At 38.6% G+C, this 23,203-nt stretch overlaps 1 protein-coding gene across 1 annotated transcript in view; it reads right to left on the bottom strand.

Annotated features, from left to right (window-relative positions):
- RGSL1 (regulator of G protein signaling like 1) overlaps positions 1 to 23,203 on the bottom strand; it is a 112,673-nt gene that overhangs the window by 83,097 nt on the left and 6,373 nt on the right. The window contains exons 3-7 of the mRNA XM_030818424.1: positions 21,371 to 21,445; positions 19,632 to 19,761; positions 10,614 to 10,718; positions 9,410 to 9,571; positions 7,425 to 8,392 (exon numbers count right to left, since the gene is read on the bottom strand). Of these exons, the coding sequence (XP_030674284.1) occupies positions 7,425 to 8,392; positions 9,410 to 9,571; positions 10,614 to 10,718; positions 19,632 to 19,761; positions 21,371 to 21,445 (1,440 nt within the window). The remainder of the gene's footprint in view (positions 1 to 7,424; positions 8,393 to 9,409; positions 9,572 to 10,613; positions 10,719 to 19,631; positions 19,762 to 21,370; positions 21,446 to 23,203) is intronic.

The following is a 23,203-nucleotide window of genomic DNA, read 5'->3' on the forward strand; positions in this document are numbered from 1 at the left end:
CAGCTTCAAATTCTTCCAGAAATCCTCCCTTCTCAGCATCCCAAGTAGCTAGGACCACAGGCACATACCACCATGCCCAGATAATATTTTTATCTTTTATAAAGACAGGGTTTTGTCATGTTGCCCAGGCTGGTCTCGAACTCCTGGGCTCAAGCAGTCCTCCCACTTCAGCCTCCCAAAGTGCTGGGGTCACAGGCATGAACCACTGCACCTGGCCATGCTAGTATTTTCTTGTGAATATTTGCATCTGTTTTCCTCAGGGATATTGACCCATGGTTTACTTTTCTTCTTGTGTCTTTGTCTGGCTTTGGTGTCAGAGTTCTAGCCTCATAAATTACTTTGAAAGTGTTCTCTCTCCTTAAATTTTTGGGAAGAGTTTAAGAAGGATTGGTATTAATTATTAAAATATTTGATAGAATTCACCAGTGACGCCATCTTGTCCCTGGTTTTTCTTTTTTGGGAAGTTTATTATTACTTCTTCAGTCTCTTTAACTGTTATTGGTCTGTTCAGGCTTTCAATTTCTTCTCAACTTAGTCATGGTAAGTTGTATGTTTCTAGAAATTTGTTTGTTGTAGGTTGTCCAATTTGTTGGTGTATAAATATTAATAATAGTCTCTCATTATCCTTTTTATTTCTGTGAGAATAAATTGTAACAGCTCTTCTTTCATTTATAAATTTTATTTATTTGAAACTTCTCTCTCTCTTTTTAGGCCTAGCTAAGGATTTGTTGGTTTCATTTATTGCTTAAGAAAACAAACTTAGTTTTATGTTTTTAAAAATTGATTTTCTATTCTCCATTTCATTTATTTCTTCTCTAATCTTTATCTTCTTCCTTCTGATAAGTTTAGGTTTAGTTCTTCTTTTTCTGGTTCTGTGAAGTGTAAAGTTATGTGGTTTATTTGAGATTTTTCTTTTTTAATGTAGGCATTTATTGCTATAAACATCCATCTTAGTATTGCTTTTGCTGCATCCCATAAGTTTTGGTATGTTGTTTTTATTTTCATTTGTCTCAAGTATTTTCAAATGCCCTTTTTGACTTTTTTTTTTGAGCTACTAGTTGTTTAAAAGTGTGTTGTTTAATTCTGTGTATTTATAAATTTTCCCATTTCCTATTCTTGATTTCTAGTTTCACTCCATTGCACTTGATAAGAAAAAAACTTGTGGCTAAGCGTGGTGGCTCATGCCTGTAATCCCAGCACTTTGGGAGGCTGAGGGGGGTGGATCGCCTGAAGTCAGGAGTTTGAGACCAGCTTGGCCAATGTGGTGAAACCCCGTCTCTAAGAAAAATGCAAAAATTAGGTGGGCATGGTGGCGGGTGCCTGTAATTCCAGCTACTCGGGAGGCTGAGGTAGGAGAATTGCTAGAACCCAGGAGACGGAGGTTGCAGTGAGCCAAGATTGTGCCACTGCAGTCCAGCCTGGGTGACAGAGCGTGACTCTGTCAAAAAAAAAAACAAACAAAACACAAACTTGTAATGTTATTTCATTTTATTATTTTAGAGACAGGGTTTCATTCTTTCACCCAGGCTGGAGTGAAGTGGTGTGATCACAGGTCACTGTAACCTTGAATTCCTGGGCTTAAGTGATCCTCCCACCTCAGCCTCCCAAGCAGTTAGGACTACAAACATGTGCCACCACATCTGGCTATGGAATATTTTTAATCTTAAATTTGTTAAGACCTTTTTGTGACTTAGCGCATGATCTATTCTGGAGAATATTCATGTGCACCTGGGAAAAATAATTATTCTGTCGCTGTTGAGTAGAAAGTTGTGTATATGACTGTTAGGTCCAGTTGGTTTATGAGGTTGTTCAGTTCTGCTCTTTCTTTGTTCATTTTCTGTCTGTATAATGTATCCATTATGAAAAGTGGGGTGTTGAAGTCTTCTATTAAAGCAACACAATAATAATAGAAGATTAAGTTCTTCCTTCTGATCTGTCAATGTTTGCTTTATATATTTAGGTGATGATGTTGGGTGCATATGTATTTATAATTGTTACATCTTCCTATTAAATTGACCCTTTTATCATTATATAATTACCTCCATTGGCTTTTGTGACAGCTTTTGACTTAAATTCTATCTTACCTGATTTAGTATAGCCAAATATGCTTTTTGGGTTACCACTTGCATAAAATATCTTTCTTCAACCTTTCACTTTCAACCTATCTGTGTTCTTAAATCTATCATGAGTCTTTTGTATCTTTGGATCTTGTGTTTTTATACATTCATCTACTCAATGTCTTTTGATTGCAGAATTAAGATGATTTACATTTAAAGTAATTATTGTTGGGTAAAGACTTACTGTTGCCATTCTGTTAATTGTTTTCTGTTTTGTAGTTCTCCTCTTCCCTCTCTTTCTCTATTACTGTCCTTCCTTTGTGATTTGATTTTTTTTTTGTACTGATATACTTTATTTTCTTTTTATCTGTTAGGTAGCTACTATACATTTTTTGTGGTTACCATGAACCTTGCATTAAACATTTTATAGTCATAAATCTGTTTTAAGCTGATAACAACTTAACTTCAATTTCTTTAAGCTGATAACTTCAATTGCATACAAAATTCTACACTTTTCTCCCTACTTGCCATAGTTTACATATTTGATGTCAGCTTTTATTTTTTCTATATTGTGTTTTCATTAACTAATTTCTGTGGTTATAATTATTCTTATGACTTTGTCTTAATTTACATACTAGTGTTCAAAGTGATTTATATACCTTCATCACAATATTACAATATTATGTGTTTGTCCTTATATTTACCTTTAGCAGTGAGATTTATACTTCCATATGATTTTGTATTGTTATTTAGCATCTTTTCATTTCACCTTATTCTTGAATTTCCTTTAGCACTTTTTGTAAGGCAGGTCTAGTGGTGACAAACTCCTATTTTGTTTGGGAAAGTTTTTTTTAAACTCTTCTTCACTCTCAAAGGATAATTTTTCTGGGTAAATAATTCTTAATTGCCAGTTTTCCTTTTCTTTCTTTCAGCATATTGAATATATCAGCCCACTCTCTCCTGGACTACAAGGTTTCTGTTGAGAAATCTGCTGATAGTCTTTTAAAGGCTCCCTTGTATATTACAAGTCCCTTTTCCCATTCTTCTTTCAAAATTCTTTGTCTTTGACTTTTAATAATGTATTTATCATATGTCTGAGTATGAACTCTTTAGGTTCAGCTTATTTGGAGATCTTTGAGTTTCAGAAATCTAGATATCCATTTGCCTCCCTAGATTTGTGAAGTTTCCAGCCGTTACTTCTTTAAAGAAGCTTTCTTTCCCTTTCTCTCTTGCTTCTCCTTCTGAGACTTCTATGTGTATAATATACACGTAGGTTCACTTGATGGTGTCCCGTAAGTCCTTTAGGTTTTCTTTGCTCTTTTTCATCTTTTTATTTCTGAAATGATCTGTCTTTGAGTTCATTTCTTTCTTCTGCTTAAAATATAAATCTGTTTTAAGCTGATAACAACTTCAATTACTTTAAGCCTTTGAAGCCTAATCAAGCCTGCTGTTGAAGCTCTTTATTGAATTTTTCAGTTTAGTCATTATATTTGTCAGCTCCAGGATTTCTGTTTGGCTCTTTTATTATGCTTTTTATTTTTTATCAAACTTCTAATTTTATTGATGCATTTTTTTCTGATTTTGTTCATGTTTATCTGTGTTTTCTTAGCACTCATTGAGCTTCTTTAAGATGATTATTCTGGCTGGGCATGGTGGCTCACCCCTGTAATCCCAGCACTTTGGGAGGCCAAGGTGGGAGAACAGCTTAGGACCAGGAGTTGGAGGCTACAGTGAGCTATGATCATGCCATTCCACTCCACTTCAGCCTGGGTGACAGAGTGAGACCCTGTCTCTTAAAAAAAACGATTATTTTGTTAAAAAGTTTAGAAATTCTTTATAAAAAGTATAAGAAAAAAATTTTTAGGATGTTATTTTGAATTATTTGGTCAAGCAGTTTATGGATCTCCATTTCTTTAGGGTCAGGTAGTGAAATGTTATTAATTTCCTTTGGTAACATTACATGTACCTGATTTTTCATGACCCTTGTATCCTTGCACTGGTGTGTGTATACTTGATGGAGCAGTCACCTCTTCTGGTCATCACGGACTGGTTTTGCCACACACATAAAGGCCTTTGCAATTAGCCAGTTGGAGATTCTGGGCTGGTTAGCTGGCAATGTTTATAGGCAGGCCTACTGTTGGGTTCCATGAATAAGGTCATTATGTCTATGGGTGGGTGAATCTGGAGCTGTACCTGTGGGCAGATGGAGTTAGAGCCTGGTTCAAAGGCAGTTGGGGCAGTCTCAAGGTCTGCAGGTGGTTTGGGTTACAGCTGAGTCCACAGGTGGTCAGGGATAAAGCTGAGGATGCTAGCAGTCTGGAAAAGCCATTGAATGTGGCTGTCTCTCGGTCCATGGGTGGACAGGGCTGCCTCAGAGTCTTTCATCAGGACTGGGGTCCACAAGCCTGTTATCAGGGTGTGGTTCCTGCTGGATCTCAGGGCAGATGATATTTCCTCTGTGACTGCAGTTGAGTAATGTGGAGCTGGGTCACAGGGCTGCTTCCATGTCTAATGAGACCCAAAGGCATTGGGCCGTTAACAGGGTGTTAGGCAGGCATAGTTTCTGCTAAGACCATGGGAGGGTGAGTCTGGTGGCAAAATTATGGACAAATGATGCTGGAGCTGAGTCCACAGGAGATGAGGCTGATTCTGGATCTGCAGCCAGGATCCTGATTGACAGGCCTGCTACTGGAGGCATGAGACTGCCTTTTCAAAGCAGCTTTCCTTGGTCTTGAACTCCACTGGGGTGGTGGAACCTCTGACATGGGTCCCGAAGCTCATCAAAAGGCACTTTTGTCTGTGGATAGTTGGCAAGTCCATGTTTCTATGGGTGAACAAAAGCTGGGGACCTCCTATTTCACCATATTGCTGATGTCACTCTGAGTATGTATGTATTTAGTGATACGTGCTAAGGAGAAAAATAAAATGGGGATCTGGTTGAAATTTTATATCAAATGGCCAAGGAAGTCCTCACTGAAAAGGTGACTCTTTAATGGAGACCTGAGAGAGTGAGAGACTAAGCCATACAGGTATCTGTATGTTACAGAGCACAGCCAAGCTGGTACTGTGCCTGGCACAGTTGATGATGAACATGGGGTGGGGGTGGAATAGTAGATAAAGCCAGAGAGGAGAGGTGGCATGCAGATCATGTAGGGCCTTGCTAGATTTATTAGGGACTTTGGATTTTACTGAAAGTAAAATTTTTACTGAAAGTAAAAATCTTCATTGAGACAGCCATCTGTTTTCAAGGTCCTCACTCATTTCCTTTTATTTATTTTCAGTTAAATTACACTATGTTTTGACAGAATCACTGTGGTTGGCATGTAAATGCGTTGATGAGGGGCAAGGGTAGACACCGAGGCATCAGTTAGAAGACAATGGCAATATTATAGGTAAGAGGACAGGGCTTGGGTGAGAGTGGTTGTAACAACGGTGGAAAGGAGTGGTCACTTCTGGATTTCTTAAGGTAGTGCCAACAGGGTTTGCCAATAGACTAGACATGGGTGTAAGACAAAGAGGTGAGTCAAGAATTATATAAAAATGTTTAGTCTGAGTAACTGTGATAGGCCAGTCTTCTCCACATACAAATATCTTCAGTATCTTTGCACCAAGCCCCAAGCAGAAGTATTTGCTGTGAGAATCTGCTGATCCAGAAAGCACAGTCCCAGTCTGAATCTCTGTCCTAAAATGCCTCCACAAAATGCAGAAAGACCACTGTGCTTTAATTAATCAAAAATTGAGCAAAGGAGCACTTTGGCTGTGGATCCATTAGACTGATCTATTCTGAAATTACCTCACTGTACAACCCTGGATAATTATGATATACTGGAAATCATGCCAGACTTAGAGCCAAAAACTCCAGGATTCTGATCCTGGATTATCTACTAGCTAGCTGCATGGCTTTGGGCTAATTCACTTACTCTCTGTGTGACTCACTTCCCTTATCTATACAAGAGAAGCAACAAAACTACTCTGTCTCTTGGGAGTGATAAGAAGCGTAAAGGAGACAATGTGTGTGAACATGCTTTACAAGGTAAATACGTTACAATGCACTAAATAATTTGATGATTTTTATCTATTTGCTCCTCCAGATCTACTTTCTACTATTCTTCACCCTGTTTGTGCCTTGGAAGATTAACCTGTATGAGCCACATCAATCAGTCCCCTTGTCCTCTGTTTGGGCTTATCAGAAGAGGTGTCCTGGTAGGAGATGGGAAATCAGGAGCAGAGTGAGCTTAGGGTATCTATTTCTCCAATCCCTCCGACCTAGATCACTGTGAACTAGTTATATCCCTCAACTGATGATAACAGCTTCTGCCAAGTAAGTGTCCCACTCCATACAGCTATTTCTCTCCTGGTTCTAGTAATTGCTTCCTGTCCTCAGTTTTTCATACCTAGGAATGACAAAGGTGCCCTGCCCTTACTGACCTTATGGTATGACACTATCTCTGTGGTTTCCCCACTGCACCACCCATTCCTTTATGAGTAGTCCCTCTTATTTGTCTCTCATCTGTTACCCAACTTGACTTTACCATTTGCTTTCTGCTAAGAACTTGATAATACAATAGCTATATGATGGGCATCACTCCCTGTGAGTCTTAAGAGTATTCTCTTGCTTTTATCTAATGTTTTGAGATAAAAATAAACTCATTCTAATTGAACATTTCCTTGATGGCTAGTCTAGTAAAAGGAGACCTTGCTTTTCAATACATAATGTTTATAACAGAAATTTAAAAGTTTCCTCATAGAATACTCTGAGGTTCATGGTTTGGGGAGGCTTCATATAACAAGAAAGTGAAGAAGGAATGGACATCAACCACTCCCCACCTCCATTGTACTTTAGAGTTTTTGGCTGATTTGGGAGACGTTGCAAAATTTGTGCCTTAAGACAGCGGTCACCAACCTTTTTGGCACAGGGATCAGTTTTGTGCAAGACAGTTTTTTCCATGAACTTGGGGCTGGGGGGATGATTTCAGAATGAAACTGTTCCACCTCAGATAATCAGGCATTAGATTCTCATAAGAAGGGTGCAACCCAGATCCCTCATATTCACAGTTCATAATACCGTTTGCACTCTAATGCTGCCACTGATCTGACAGAAGATGGAGCTCAGGCAGTAATGCTTCCTTACCCGCTGCTCACTTTCTGCTGTGCGGCCCAGTTCCTACCAGGCCATGGACTGATATAGATTTGTGGCCCAGGGGCTGGGGACCCCTGCCTTAACAGATCAACCAACTCTTCAATATGTAAAGGTTTATGTGGGTAATTATATAGTCACTTAGCCAGTATAGGTGACCAGATGGGATTTTTAGTCAGTTTTGACCTAATTTGCCAGATACTAACTCATTTCTGTGAGGCATGGCCTACCTTGCCAATCTCCTTCTGGGCTTTGGGAATCCAGGGGATCACATCTCCAGAAGGCAATAGTTTCTTCAGGCCCTGAATGGTTTGGGATTTGAGTGGTAAGCATGGACCAATCTGCTCATTTAGGTAGAGCTCGCAGATTCTGTCACCCAGCAAGTGACGAAAGATTGCATTCCCATTCTTTTTGTTATTCACAAGAACACTGAGGAAATGCTGCAGGTCCTGCCAGAGGTCAAGAAGTTGGATCTCCACTTTCAAATTCAGCTTCTTCAGGTAGTTCCGGAAAGGGTTCCCTGCACAGGCATCAGCACACAAGGCCAAGTGGATGTATCCTAAGGAGAAGCTTTGCCTGATGGCCTTCTGAATTGTCATCTTGGAGGAGTGATTGACGATGGGGGTGACAGTCCTCAGGTGGGTAGAGATCTTTGTCTCAAAGAGGCCTTCCATGTGGAGGTGGCTCTTGGCTTTATTCTTCATGCTGGATTTTTTTGCATAATGCATCTCCTTTTCCAGGGAACTGATTCTTGTTTCCTTTGAAGAAGCCATTTTCAGGGAAGGCATTTGTATAACCACCTTCTCTTGAGGGCATGTCTCCTGTAGGGGCATACCAATAGCATCTGGCTTGAGGTCCATTTCCAGAGACCAAGAGTCAGGATCTACCAATTGCCACATCTTCCTCTTGGCTTTCCTGCTTGAGTACCGTTTCTGAAAGTGGTGGCACTTCTTGATGCTCATGTTCAGAGGGAGCCCTCCTACGTGGGTGTAGCACATGCTGTGTAAGCGAGTCTCGTACTCTTGCATCAGACCATGGCATGCTTCCTCCTTGTCCACGGTCGTCTTGGTGTGGGTGTAAAAGTTGGGAAGCCAGTAGCTCTGGAGTTTGAACAGAGCCACTTTCTGCATGTGGCTCAGGATCTCCCTCCTAGTGGTTGACTGGTTGGGATGCCAGATGGAGATGTTCAGGAGGGACTCTGGAAATAAAACAGAGAAATGATGGGTGAAAATGATGTGATGATGGCAGTGATGATGGTGTTAGAGAGGTTTTTAAATTTTTTCAAATGTCTTTGAGTATAGCATTTTATTAGTTCCTCACACAATCCTGGAGTATGAATAGTTTAAATATAGAGTTGACATATTTTTATGGTTTTCTCAGCACACAGTGATCCCTTTATCTTATTCTCCATAGAAATAAGCCATGTTATGGGATTCCTCTAGTTACTTTTTAGATTATTAAATGTTATTTTAAAGAAAAGCAAAAGCACAAGAAAAACGATTAAGAACAAGAGACATCTACGTCTGAACAGGATTTTTGATGAAGAGGTTTGGACTGGATAAGTAGAACTAGCCCTGATTTTAATGTCGTTAATTCTCAATTACCTATGTGAGTAGAGAGGAGTGTGACTAATCCCAAACAGCACATCTTTTGGAGCACATTTGTATTTGAGTTAGGAATGCCTCATCATCTAATCAATGAACAAACAAATATAAATAAATCTTACGTTCTAGAGAAGAAGTTGGCAAGTTTTTATGTGAAGGGCCAGATGGTAAATATTTTGGCTTTGTAAATCACATAAAATTAGCCCTATGAAAATGTAAAAACGGTCTTAGCTCACAGGCCACATACAGTGCATTTGGCTGGTGGGCTGTAGTTTGTTCTAGAGAATTCCAATTAAAAAAATAAAATTACAAAAGTACATATACTTAAATGTTACAGGTGCCTTTCAAGTATCCTGCCCCAATTCCTCCTCCCTCCTTCCAGCCAGACTTCATGGGCAGGTAGTATCTCAGAGAGAGGCAAGTGCCAGCTTAAGGACAACTGTGTCTTTCAATACTTTCCTGGTTATGGGTTGGGGTTGCTACTAGCCTCTCTGATACATAGAAGATGGAAAGAAGGTGGGGTTTCCTGCAAAGAAGGAGACTGAGGATTATCAGACACTGGATTTACTTTTTTGTTGCATCCCCCCAAAAATATGCTTTATAATTCTTACTGATGTTCATGTTACAGAGGGTTACCACCCTGGAGCCCTCCTGCAGATGAGTGGCCCTCAGCATGAGGAGGAGGGACAGGTAGTAGTCTCTCACTTCCAGGTCCATCTCATCTATGCTCAGGATCTTCTCAGCAAGGATCCAGAAATCCACCAATTCTTCACCTACGGGTGAGACAGAAGAGGTACAGAGCTATACCCTAGTTTTGCCCCTTTGGTGGTTGCAGCTGGGTGAATCGCTGACATCCCCCACCAGCCTGTTCCACTGCATCAACCATCATTTTTTTTTTTTTTTTTTTTTTTTTTTTTTTTTCACCATCATTCCTGGTGATTGGTTCAAGGTATCATCTCTAGAAAAGTTCTACTGTGGGGGAGAATTGGAGGCATGGGGAGAAGAGGCTTAATGCGTGGGAATCCTTTGACTTTTTGTTGCTGGTGTTAGATAAACCATCACTGTAGGGAAAACTGCAAAACTCTGGGGGTGGATTATGAAATAATTAAATTTTGTCCAAAAAAGTGAAGATTGGGGGAAAAACCACATTTCCTAGATCATGGATTGAGAATGTCCTGCAGAAGGACACTGGAGCCAAAAGATGCCAAAGATTACATTCCCTTTTGTTAAAACTTGGCCAAGCCTGAACGCTGAGTGGCAAAGTGAAAGATGTAGTCCATCTAGTTCTTCCCTACCTGCTCCCTGGAGATCCAGGATTTCACCCTTAAAATTAGGGCTAGGGCCTGGGTGAAACTTAATGTTGTTAAGCTGGAGTGTCAGCCAGGACCAGCTACCAGCCTCCCAGAACCCAGTAACTATGGACCCAATAGAACAGAAGCCAGTGTTCCCATCACTCCCACTACAGGGATTTGTTTACATGTTCCTTGTCTGTCTCCCCACCAAAATGGCAGCTTTGTGAAGCAGGGACTTATGGCTCTTGTTCACCTTTGTAACTCAACCTACCAGCACAGTGGCTGCCACATAGTGGTGCTCAATGACATTGTTGAACGAATGAATAAATGAGTAAAAGGGACTCTGACTACTTTTCCCTTAACCTAAGCTATGGACCTCAGTTTTCAAAGATTTTTATCCAAATCTCATTATTAAACATTTTTATATTCACCACAGACACACATAACTGTTAAATGGGGCTTAGGGCAAACTGAAAACCATTAGGAACTTGCAAAAGCCCCAGGAACAACCCCAAGAACCCACCTGCACTGCCTGCGAGGTAGGAATAGAAGCGCCACATCCCTCTGACCCCACCAATGCATTTCTGGAGTAGCCACTGGTCTGCCTTTTTCCATCTCATCATCTTGGCTGCCAGGAAAATTCCACCGTAAGAGAGAGAGAATGAACTTTTCCCCTGGCCCCTCTCCCAACCTTGCACACTGCCAGACCCCCATTTGTTTAGTGTGGTGAGGACAAATTGTGACCAGTTAGATGAGCAGGGTCTGGATTATGTGGTACTTTTGAAGCTAGGCACCATCTGGTGACATGTGTTAAGGTTCATGGGAGGGACCCACAAGCATGCACACAATTCACATAAACACCCTCCAACCAAAGCCCCTTCCTTTCTACAGTCTCAACCTGACAGGGACTTTGCCCTTAGTGTGCATTTTAATCCAACTTTACCTATATACATATATTGAAGGGCGTTAGTTGAATATAGCAGGTGATTTCTTACAACATTTTGCTCTGTGAATGCTCCTGGGTGAAACATATTCAGTTTGCCTGGGGTGAAACATATTCAGTTTCCTTTGGCTAGTGAGCCAAAAGTTACTAATTCAACTTTAGGTAAAAATTTTATTCATTCATTCTTTCAATACATGTTTATTAAATGCCTACCAAGTATCAGGTACCAATATAGGTGCTTGATATACATCAGCAAACAGAACAAAAAATCCCTGCCTCCAAGGAGTCTATATGCTTGTGAAGGAGACAGGCACACGATAAGCATAATAAATAAGTACATTATCTAGTGAGGTTGAAGGTTATAATCAGAATAGAAAAAAAAGTGGAGCAAGATAAAATAAACTGGTAGTGCTTCAAAGAGGAGACAAGATTTGTACAAAGAGTTGAGGAGGTGAGAGAGGGAGCCATGTGAGTATCTAGGGAAAGAGCATTCCTGGTAGAGGAAAAAGCCAGTGCAAAGCCTTTAAGTGGAAATGTGTCCAGCATGTTTGAGGAACTGCAAGGAGGCCAATGTGACTGGAATGGAATGAGTGAGGGGAGGGAAGTAGAAGGAGACGAGGTAAGAGAGGAAATGGGGCCAGTTCTCTAGGATCTTGAAGGTCACTGTAGGGGTGTTGAATTTCTCACTGACACAGGAGTCATTGGTAGTATTGGGGGTGTTGAGAAGCAGTGCAGACAGTGAGAAAAGGAGTAATATGATCTGAAATACATTTTTTCCAATATTTTTATTGTGGGAGAGTACATATAACATAATGTTTACCATCTTAACTATTTTTAAATGTATGGTTTAGTGGCATTAAATGTATTAATAATTTTGTACAACCATCATGATCATCCACCTCCAAAATTCTTTTCATCTTGCAAAACTGAAACTCTTTATTCATTAAACAGTAACTCCCTATTTCCCCGCTCCTCCCACCTCTTGACGACCACCATTCTACTTCCTTTCTCTATGACTTTGACTATCCTAAGTACCTCATATAAGTGAAATCATACGGTATTTGTCCTTCTGTGACTGGCTTACTTCAATTTGCATGTCTTCAGGTTTTATTCATGTGGAAGTCTGTCATAATTTCCTTTTTATGGCTGAATAATATTCCATTGCATATCTATCTATCTATCTATATATATCTCACATTTTGCTTATCCGTTCATCCATTGATGGTTTCTTGGACTGTTTCCACACTTAACTATTGCAAATAATGCTCCTATGGAAATGGATGTACAAACATCTCTCCAGACCCTGCTTTCAATTCTTTTGAGTATATACTCAGAAGTTAAATTGCTGGACCATATGGTAATTCTATTTTTAGTTTTTGAGAAACCTCCATGCTATTTTCCAGTTTGTACCATTTTACAGTCCCACCAACAAATGCAAAAGAGTTCCAATTTCTCCACATCCTCACCAATGCTTCTTATCTTGTTTTTTTTGGTACACAATGGGTGTGTGATGGTATCTCATTATAGTTTTTATTTGTGTTTCCCTAATGATTAGTCATGTAGAGCATCTTTTCATGTGCTATTGGCTATCTGTATATCTTCTTTGGAGGAATGTTTTGTTTAATTTTTTCCCTATTTTTGAATCATGTTGCTCTTTGTTGTTGTTGTTGAGTTTTAGGTGTTCTCCATATAATCTGGATATCAATCCTTTCTCAGATATATGATTTTGAAGTATTTTCTTCCATTCTTTAGGCTGCCTTTTTACTTTTGATAGTATCTTTTGATGCACAAATTTTTTAATTTTTTTGAAGCCCAATTCTTTGTTGTTGCTTCTTCCTTTCCTGTCATATCCAAGACATCACTGCCAAATCCAATGTTGTGAAGATTTTGCCCTCCGTATGTTTTTTCATAAGTTTTATAGTTTTATGCCTTAAATTTAGGTCTTCAATCCATTTTGAGTAAATTTTCATATATGGTGATATGTAAGGGTCCAATTTCATTATTTCACATGTGGACATCCAGTTACCCAGGACCGTTTGTTGAAAAGATGGTCCTTTCCCCATTGAATGGTCTTGGCACCCTTGTCAAAAATCATTTTACCATATATGTGAGGGTTTATTTCCGGGCTTTTTATTCTATTCCATCTTTCCATATGTCTGCATTTATGCCACCACACTGTTTTGATTGCAATAAACTTGTAGTAAGTTTTGAAATCAGAAGGTGAGTCCTCCAGCTTTTTTGAAATTTTTTTCAAAATTGTTATGGCTGTTTGGAGTTCCTTGGAAATTTTAGGATTGACGTTTCTATTTCTGCAAAAGATGTCATTGGGATTTTGATAGAGATTGCATGAATCTGTAGATTGTTTTGGGTTGTATTGGCATGTTAACAACATTAAGTTTTCCAATCCATAAACAAACATGGGAGGCGTTTATGTCTTCTTTAATTTTTTTCAGCAATGTTTTGTAGTTTTTATTGTGAAAGTCTTTCACCTCCTTAAGTGAATTCCTAAGTATTTTATTCTTTTTAATGCTATTGTTTAATGAAATTGTTCCTATAATTTTCCTTTCAGATTGTTCATTGTAAGTGTATGGAAGTGCAACTGATTTTTTTTTTTTTTTTTTTTTTTTTTTTTTGTCGACTTTGTATCCAGCTACTTTGCTGGATTGATTTCTTAGTTCTAACAGTTTTTTTATGTGTGGAATCTTTGGATTTTTCTACAAAATACTACATTATCTGCAAATGAAGATCATTTGACCTTTTCCTTTCCAATTAAGATGTCTCTTATTTTTCCTTCTTCTTTTGGCCGAATTGCTCTGGTGAGAGTTTCCAGTATGGTGTGAAATAGAAGTAGTGAAATCAGGCATTTCCTATTCCTGATCTTAGAGGAAAAGCTTTCAGTTTTTTATCATTGAGTATGATGTTCACTGCGGGTTTTTCATATGTAGCTTTTATTATGTTTAGATAGTTTCTTCTTAATCCTAGTTTGTTGGATTTTTTTTTTCATCAAATGGTGTTGTATTTTGTCAAATGCTTTTTCTGCATCTATTGAGATGATTATGTAGTTTTCTTCTTTCATTCTGTTAATGTGGCATATTACATTCATTCATTTTTGTATATTGAGGCATCCTTGCATTCCAGGAAAAAAAAATCCCTTTTGGTCATGGTGTTTAATCCTTTTAATATATTGTTGAATGTGGTTTGCTAGTATTTCATTGCAGACTTTTGCATCAATGTTCATCAGGAATATTGGCCTATACCTTTATTTTCTTATAGTGCTTTGTTTGGCTTTAGTATCAGGGTAATGCTGGCCTCAAAGAAGGAGTGAGAAAGTGATCCTGCCTCTTCAATCTTTTGCAAAAGTTTAAGAGGAATTAGTATTAATTCTTCTTTAAGTGTTTGGGGTATAACTCACCAGTAAAACCATCAGGTCCAGGACTTTTCTTTGTCAGGAGATTTTAGATTACTGTTTTAATCTCTTTGCTAGTTATAGGTCTACTCAGATTTTCTTTTTTATTATTATATTTTAAGTTCTAGGGTACATGTGCACAACATGCAGGTTTGTTACATATGTATACATGTGCCATGTTAGTGTGCTGCATCTGTTAACTCGTCATTTACATTAGGTATATCTCCTAATGCTATCCCTCCCCTCTCCCCCAACCCCATGACAGGCCCTGGTGTGTGATGTTCCCCTTCCCGTGTCCAAGTATTCTCATTGTTCAATTCCTACCCATGAATGAGAACATGTGGTGTTTGGTTTTTTTGTCCTTGCAATAGTTTGCTGAGAATGATGGTTTCCAGCTTTATCCATGTCCCTACAAAGGACATGAACTCATCCTTTTTATGGCTGCATAGTATTCCATTCTACTCAAATTTTCTATATCTTTTAATTTAGCATTGGTAGATTTTGTGTTTCTAGGAATCCTTCTATTTCATCTAGGCTACCAAAGTTGTTGGTGTACAATTGTTCAGAGTACTCTTCTATAATCCTTATTATTTCTGTAGAATTGATAGTAATGTCCCCACTTTCATTTTATTATTATTATTATTTTAAGATAGGGTCTTGCTCTGTTACCTAGGCTGGAGTGCAGTGGCATATCAAACTCCTCATTACAGCCTTAAACTTCTGGGCTACAGCAATCCCCCTGCCTCAGCTTCCCAATTAGCTAGAACTCATTACAGCCTCATTACATTACATTAATGTAATTAATGTAATTACTTTACAGCCTCAAACTCCTGGGCTCAAGCAATCCTCCTGCCTCTGCTTCCCAATTAGCTAGAACTACAGGTGCATGACACCTGTATGGATTTTTTATTTTTATTTTTTGTGGATACTGGGTCTCATTATGTTGCCCAGGCTGGTCTTGAACTTGTGGCCTTAAGCAATCCTCTCATCCTGGCTTTGTAGAGTTCTGGGATCACAGGCATGAACCATCATGCCCAGACTCATTTTGAATTTAGTGATTTATAGTCTTTTTTAGTAATTATTAAGTCTTCTCTTTTTCTTTTCTTTTTTTTCTTCTGAGACAGAGTCTTGCTCTGTCACCTAGGCTAGAGTGCAGTGGCATGATCACGGCTCACTGCAACCTCTGCCTCCCAGGTTCAAGTGATTCTCCTGCCTCAGCCTCTCGAGTAGCTGGGATTACAGGAGTGAGCCACTGCACCCAGCCAGTCTTCTTATTTCTTAATCCACTTAACTAAAGGTTTATTTTGCTGACTTTTTCAAAGGACCAATTTGTGATCTCATTGATTTTCTCTATTTCATTGTTATTTGCTGTAATCTTTATTATTTATTTTCTTCTGCTAGCTCTGGGTTTGATTTGCTGTTCTTTTTCTAGAGCCTTAAGTTGTAAAGTTTGTTATTTGAGATTTTTCTTTTTAAAATGTAAACATTTGTAGCTATAAATTTTCCCATTAGCACTGCTTTTATTTTATCACTGCTTTTATTTTATCACATAAGTTTTGTTATGTTTTCATTTCCATTTATCTCTAAGTATTTTCTAATTTCCCTTGTAATTTTTTCTTTGATCCATTGTTTAATACTGTGTTAATTTCCACAATTTTGTGAATTTTCTACTTTAACTTCTGTTATTTATTTCTAATTTCATCCTTTTGTGGTCAGAGAAGATACTTTGTATGCTATCTTTTAAAATCTGTTGAGAATTTCTGGCCTAATATACAATCTATCCTGGAAAATGTTCCATGTGCACTTGAGAAGAATGTGTATGCTACTGGTGTTGAGTACAGTGTCCTGTATACGTCTTTTAGATCTAGCTAGTTTAATGTATTAAGTCTCTATTTCCTTACCTATCTTCTGTCTTACTATTCTATTCATTATTAAGAGTGGGGTATTGAAGTCTCCAGTGATTATTTTAGGATTGTCTATTTTCTCTTTCAGTTCTGTCCATTTTTGCTTCATACATTTTGAGGGCCTATCATTAGGTGTGTGGATGTTTATAGTTGTTACATCTTGATATGTTGAATGTTGCATTAAAAAGTAATGTCCTTCTTTGTCTCTTGTAAACTTTTTTTAAAATTTAAAGTCTATTTTGGAAGGAGAGGGAAGTCTATTTTTTGTAGGATAAAAATAAATTAATTAAATAAAGTCTATTTTGTCTGATATCATTATAGGCACCCCTGCTCTCTTTTGGTTACTATTTACAGGGATTATTTTTTCCATCCATTCACTTTCAGTCTATGTCTTTGACTCTAAAGTGAATCTCTTACAGACAGCATGTAATTGGATCTTGCTTTAAAATTTATTCTGCCAATTTCTGTCTTTTTATTGGAGAGTTTAATCCATTTACAGTTAAAGTAATTTACTATTAAGAAGAAACTAATGTCATTCTGCTGTTTGCTTTCTATACACTTTATAGCTCTTTTGTTCTGCATTACCATGATTATTGTCTTCTTTTGTGTTTAACTGATTTTTTGGTAAAACATTTAAATTCCTTTGTCATTTCCTTTTGTGTAAATTCTGTAGCTATTTTCCTTGCAATTATCATGAAGATTACATTTAACATTGTAAGTTTATAACACTCTAAGTTGATTTATACCAGCTTAATTTCAGTCACATACAAAAACTTTGCTTCTTTGACAGCTCTGTCTCCCCCTTTTGGTTGTTGATGTCACAGAATTACATTGTGTTCCCCAAAATATAAACTAATAATTAATTAACATGCATTAATATCTTAAATTATGTGGAAAACAAAATTTAATGTGGAGTTACCAACCAAAGTTACAATAATACTATCTTTTAGACTAGTATTCTTGTAAAACATATATTAATTTCTTAAATCTTAAAAAAGTGCAGTTATAAATCATTACAATGATGATAGCTTTTAAATATTTCTTTTATTATTATTTTATGACGTTAGAATTATATTTATTTTTGTTGAGATCTTTACTACATATGGCTTCAAGTTACTGTCTAGTGTTCTTTTATTTCACCCTGCAGGACTCTCTTGAGCATTTCTTGCAGGAAAGCTCCCTCAGCTTTTGTTTATCTGGAAATATCTTAATTTCATCCTTGCTTTAGAAGGACAGTTTTATTGAATATAGGATTCTTGGTTATTTTTTTTTCTTTTAGAACATTGAATATATCAACCTACTGCCTGCTGGACTCCACAGTTTCTGATGAGAAATCTGCTTATAATCTTATGAAGATCCCTTGTAAAGTGATGAATGATTTCTCTCTCTCTCTTACGGTTTTCAACATTCTCTCTCTGTCTTTGGCATTCAAGAGTATAATATGTCTTGGTGTGGATCTCTTTGAGTTCATCTTACTTGGAGTTCATTGGGCCCTTTGTTGTCTATATTCATGTATTCCATCAAGTTTGAGAGGTTTTTAGCCATTATATATTCAAATATTCTCTTTGCACCTTTCTTTCTCTACTCTTTTTCTAGACTTCCATAATGTGTGTGTGTTGGCCTGCTTAATGGTGCCCCACAAGTCCCATCAAGGGGCTCTGTTCAGTTTTCTTTAAACTTCTTTCTTTCTGTTCCTCAGATTAAATAGTTTCTACTGTGCTATCTTCAGGTTTATGGATTCTTTCTTTTGCCTGCTGTAATCTGCCTTTAAATCTTTCTAGTAGATTTTTCATTTTAGTTTTGCTTTTCAGCTACAGAATCACTTTTGTTTTTTTAAGGTTTTTCTCTGTATTAATATTTCCATTTTGTTCATTTATCACTTTCCTGACTTTCTCTACATCTTCCTTTAGTTCTTTGACCATATTTAAGGCAGTTGTTTTAAAGTCTTTATCTAGTAGATCTGCCCTCAGAACTCTCTCAAGGACAGCTTCTTTAGGTTTATCTTTATTTTCTTTAAATTAGACATACTTTCCTCTTTGTGTGCCTTCTGAATTTTTTTTGTTGTTGTTGTTAAAAACTGAATATTTGAACCTAATGATGTGTTAACTCTGGAAATCAGATTCCCTCATTTTCACAGAGTTTGCTGGGGTTTTTTTTGTTGTTATTATTTTTGGGTTTTTTTTATTGTTATTGTAGGATATCTCTGTGCCAAGAATTGGCCTGAGGTGTAAACTTGTCTTCCTATATCTTTTCTGAGCCTGCAACTTTCTTTAAGCATAGGCAGTTACTTTCTAATTTTCTCCATATATGCAGTTGTTTTTGAATGTCCTAATCCTTAAGATCTGCCTCCCAAAAGGAAAAAAAAGAAAATGAAGAAGGGGGAAGATGTCAGCTCTGTAAATCCCCTAAATAGTCGCTTCAGCTAGAGGGAAAGGGGCTTACAACAATGGGAAAGTACAACAACAATGACTGCCCACGTCTGTCTGTACTTCTGTGATCAGAAGCAGCAATCGGAGCACAGATCCTTAATATTTGGAAGACAAGGTTCTTTTTGCCCACCCTGGCTCCTGTAAGCTGCCCCAGGAACATGTGCACAACTGTGTGCCATGGGGCTGGGGTTGAGGGTAAGTAGCTGCTACTGTGCAAAGAGCTGAAACTGAATGAGATCAACTACAATTTACTGTCTAAACTTTCCCCTGAATGTTGCAAGCTTCAATAGATTCCAGAGTTTCAAAATATTTACATCATATAGATTCTGCCAGTGCAATTGTTGCCTGGATGAGGAAACAGATTCCTAGTGCTTTCTATTTCATCATCTTCCTAGGAGTCCCTCCAGCACCACCACCAATTACTTTTTAAGAGTCTCACTCTGGCTTCTATGAGCAAAAGAGCAAGAGTAAAAGCAAGTAGACAAATTAAGAGATGATTTCATTAACTAGGTAAAAAATTCTGCTGGCTTAAACCAGATGGTAGAAATGAATGTGGTGAAATCTGTTGGTTCTAGATTAGGCAATTTTACTATGTTCTGCAGCCGCCATTAATTTTCTCATTTCTGGCTACAGTGAGATAAACAGCCCAGTCTGTCAGCCTCCTGCATATTTCTCTTGATACCAATATTTCAGGCTAAGAGTTTACCTATTGCCATAACATGGGCTAGGCTATGCACATATCTATAAATTCAGCCAATATTTATACCTTACTATAGTACTGACCTGCATAAGATCATTATGAAATGTGACTTCCTATATTTCTGCGCACACACAGACACACACGCACACCAATGCTTACCTCCTTCTGGGGACTTAATGAAACTGATGAGCTCCTGACAGAGAATGTAATGGAAACACAAATTTGTTTTACAGAAGAAAGGTAATCGGTATTTTTCCAACCAGGTCAATAACCCTTTGTATTTGGCAATCTAGAGTCAAAGCAAAATGGAAACAAAAATGCTAAATGAAACTGAACTGCTAAAAAAAATACAACTTAGTAAGGGGCAACTAATCGCCTCACACTTGCAGTGTCTGGCCAGAAGGAGAGGTGTGTTGATTAAAAATAATTTCTATAAACCTGGAACCTGGACCTAAAAAAAAGAAGTATCAAAGAGGAGCAGAGGCTTGCAAAGAAGTAAGTGGATTGGTAGAAAATAAAAAGCTTGATCTTTCATGAAAAAATTCTTTCTTATCCCTGAGTGAAGTTGTTAAAGAAAACATCTAAGTCTTGCTTGACAGAAGAAAAGCAGAAAAGATTTGGGTCTGTGATGTCAGATCATAACTCTATTCAACTTGCTTCTTTGTAAACACACTCATAATTTCTAACAAACTCCTAACCCCTATCAATTACACTACAGGTACAAAAACAAAGATTCACACATAACATCGTTTAGAATACAGGATATATTCCTGAAGGATCAAGCCACAGAGAAAGGAGATAATTTTTTTCAGCTTTCAGGGTTATCCTTAGGAAATCAAATGTAAGCATCAGAATAGAATGTCTCTTCTCAACTCTCCAGAACTCATGGAAAGAAAAACCTTGTTGTTATCAGGGTTTAGAGTGGTCTTTCTGATCCCATATGCCCCCTTGTAGGGGATGTGGAAGCCATTGGTAAGTCTAAGGTCTACATAGTGGAAAAGGAAAACAGGCGTGGGGACAAGGGGAAAAATAAGAAAAAAGAAAAAGGGCATAAAGAAAAAAATTGGGAGAAAAACATCCCTCTGGAGAATAGTCGAGTAGTCATTAGAAATTGCAGAGAAGCATCTTATTTTGATCTATATCTGATAATGCATACTGACAATAATTATGTGGCCCATGGGCTGCCACTTCCCATCCCACACCCATCACAGACATTGCCAGTCAATTCCCACACTCTTTCTTGCTCAGATGTGCCCTTAAAGTTCTTCTCAGCACAGTTTCCCAAGTGTCTAACCTATCATGGTAGATGTGAGAATCCCATTTCCTAACTATGGACTAGAATATAATGGAAAGAATTCACCAGCAATTGCTTGGGATAAGAGGTAAAAAATGTAAAAAGGAGAAATGTAGACCTGGATTGATGCTGTCTGTTCTACTCACCTGCTTTACAGTTTCTCCTATAGTTACCCTCTGGACCTCCTCTTTTTCTCCCTCTCCCAATTCACATTTCAAATAGTTCCCTCAGGCCAGGCACGGTGGCTCAGGCTTGTAATCCCAGCAATTTGGGAGGCCGAGGCAGGTGGATTGCTAGAGCTCAGTAGCTCAAGATCAGCCTGGGCAACATGGTGAAACTCCGTCTCTACCAAAAATACAAAAAATTAGCCGGGCATGGTGGCATATGCCTGTATGATCCCAGCTACTTGGGAGGCTTAGGTGGGAGGATTGCTTGAGCCAGGGAGGCAAAGGTTGCAGTGAGCCAAGATCGCACCACTGCACTACAGCCTGGGTGACAGAATGAGACCCCATCTCAAAAACAAAAACAAATTAACAACAAAAAACAATTATAGTTCCCTCATTCTCCCACCCTAAACTCTCTACCTCTGAATAATTTTACTCACCAAGTTACAAGGTATTTCTGGCCACAAGCTCCACTGTGAATTTTCAACAGTATAAAATGGTGTCTGACCAAAAACCTGCAAAAGAAAGCTAGGAAACAGTCAAGGGAGTAGAGCTTCTCTTCATGTATATGACAGTCCATCTACAGCCACAGAGGAAGGGAGGTTCCATGGCTCTTTTATTTCAAGGGACATTAATTCTTAAATTTATTCTACTGCATCAACTTGCCCTGCACACATGCAAACAAGCTCTAAACAGACTGAATTGCAAGATTCATTTATCTTTTGGCTCCACCCTGCCCCAACCTGGGAGCTATCTTTCCTGTGGAGCCTGAGCCGACCTGAGAGCTATTTGCTTGTGTGCAAAGGCCAAGGTCCATGATATTAGAACGTATTTACTTTGTGTATTCAGTATTCACTTTTCTCCCTGGACTTAGCAAATGTCTAAAACGTTTTCCCAGTGAAAAATAGCTTTGGATTTACCTAAACTGGAGAAGACAGAGAGGACTAAAGATGTGGAGACTGGGGATACAAATTACATAGGGAGGCATTGAGGGTGTCCAAAATTGATAATGTAATTCTAGGATACCATCCCCTTTTGTCATGGAAAAGAGACTGTCACCTAGGCAACCACCTTTGAAATGGATGGGAAAGGACTTCTATGTTTACAGATATGTAAACTTAAGCAGTCTCACCATGGGCAACAAAATGTCTTCAAAGTGTCCCAGAAGTATTTGCAGAAAACTAGAGGGGCTGAAGCTCCAATTCTTGGCTGAACTCTCAGCACATCATGTCAGTCTGACCATCTCCCCAAGATGAACAGCCTCACACTTTTGTTAGTCTATGGCCCTCTTCCCTCAATCCCATTTGTCCCTTGTCACACTGGCTGTGAGGTGCTGAAGGAAGGTGATGTTGCTGTCTGCATGTTACAATTATAAGTCTGTAAAGGAGACTCAGTCCTTAGGGATCTCTCTCTGCTCTGCACTCAGTGTGTAACACAACACACCCTGAGTGGTGTGTTAAGCTACCTTTAAGGAGTGGCAGTAGGACTGTGAAGTTGTGAGATTATGTGGGAGTGGGATTTGGAAGCAGTTTCACTACCCGACATTTATACCATAGAGGGCACAGGCTAATGTGGAAAACACATCAGGCCTGGAGCCAGCAGACCTGGTCAGCTCCTAGAACTGCCCTAGATTCACTGTGTGATCTTAGGCGTATCATTTAACTTTTGTTTCTGTTTTTGTTTTTGAGATGGAGTCTGGCTCTGTCACCTTTGCTGGAGTGCAGTGGCATGATCTTGGCTCACTGCAACCTCCGCCTCCCGTGTTCAAGCGATTCTCCTACCTCAGCCTCCCTAGTAGCTGGGATTACAGGCATGTGCCACCACGCCTAGCTAATTTTCATATTTTCAGTAGAGACTGGGTTTCACCATGTTGGCTAGGCTGGTCTTGAACTCTTGACCTCAAGTGATCCGCCTGCCTCGCCCTCCCAAAGTGCTGGGATTACAGCAAATCATTTAACTTCTGAGATCCGTTGGTAAAAAGGGAAAATACTTCCTACTGCACACGGTGACTATGGGAATTAAGTGGTAGAAATTTGTAAACTTAAGGAGTATTCAACATGAACTACTACTGCTGTCTTTCTTTATAGGCCACAGCTGCCTAAGTGGCCAGGACTTTCTTATACTCTTGGCTGGAACTCCCCTCCCCACATCACTCTCTGTTTCTAGAACATTATTGTGAATTGTTTTAATTGTGTTGGTGAATTGACTGATTAACGGGTCTTAAGATTACTTCTTGGCCGGGCGTGGAGGCTTACGCCTGTAATCCCAGCACT

Source organism: Nomascus leucogenys, chromosome 9 (assembly GCF_006542625.1).
Source record: "Nomascus leucogenys isolate Asia chromosome 9, Asia_NLE_v1, whole genome shotgun sequence".
NCBI lineage: Eukaryota > Metazoa > Chordata > Mammalia > Primates > Hylobatidae > Nomascus > Nomascus leucogenys.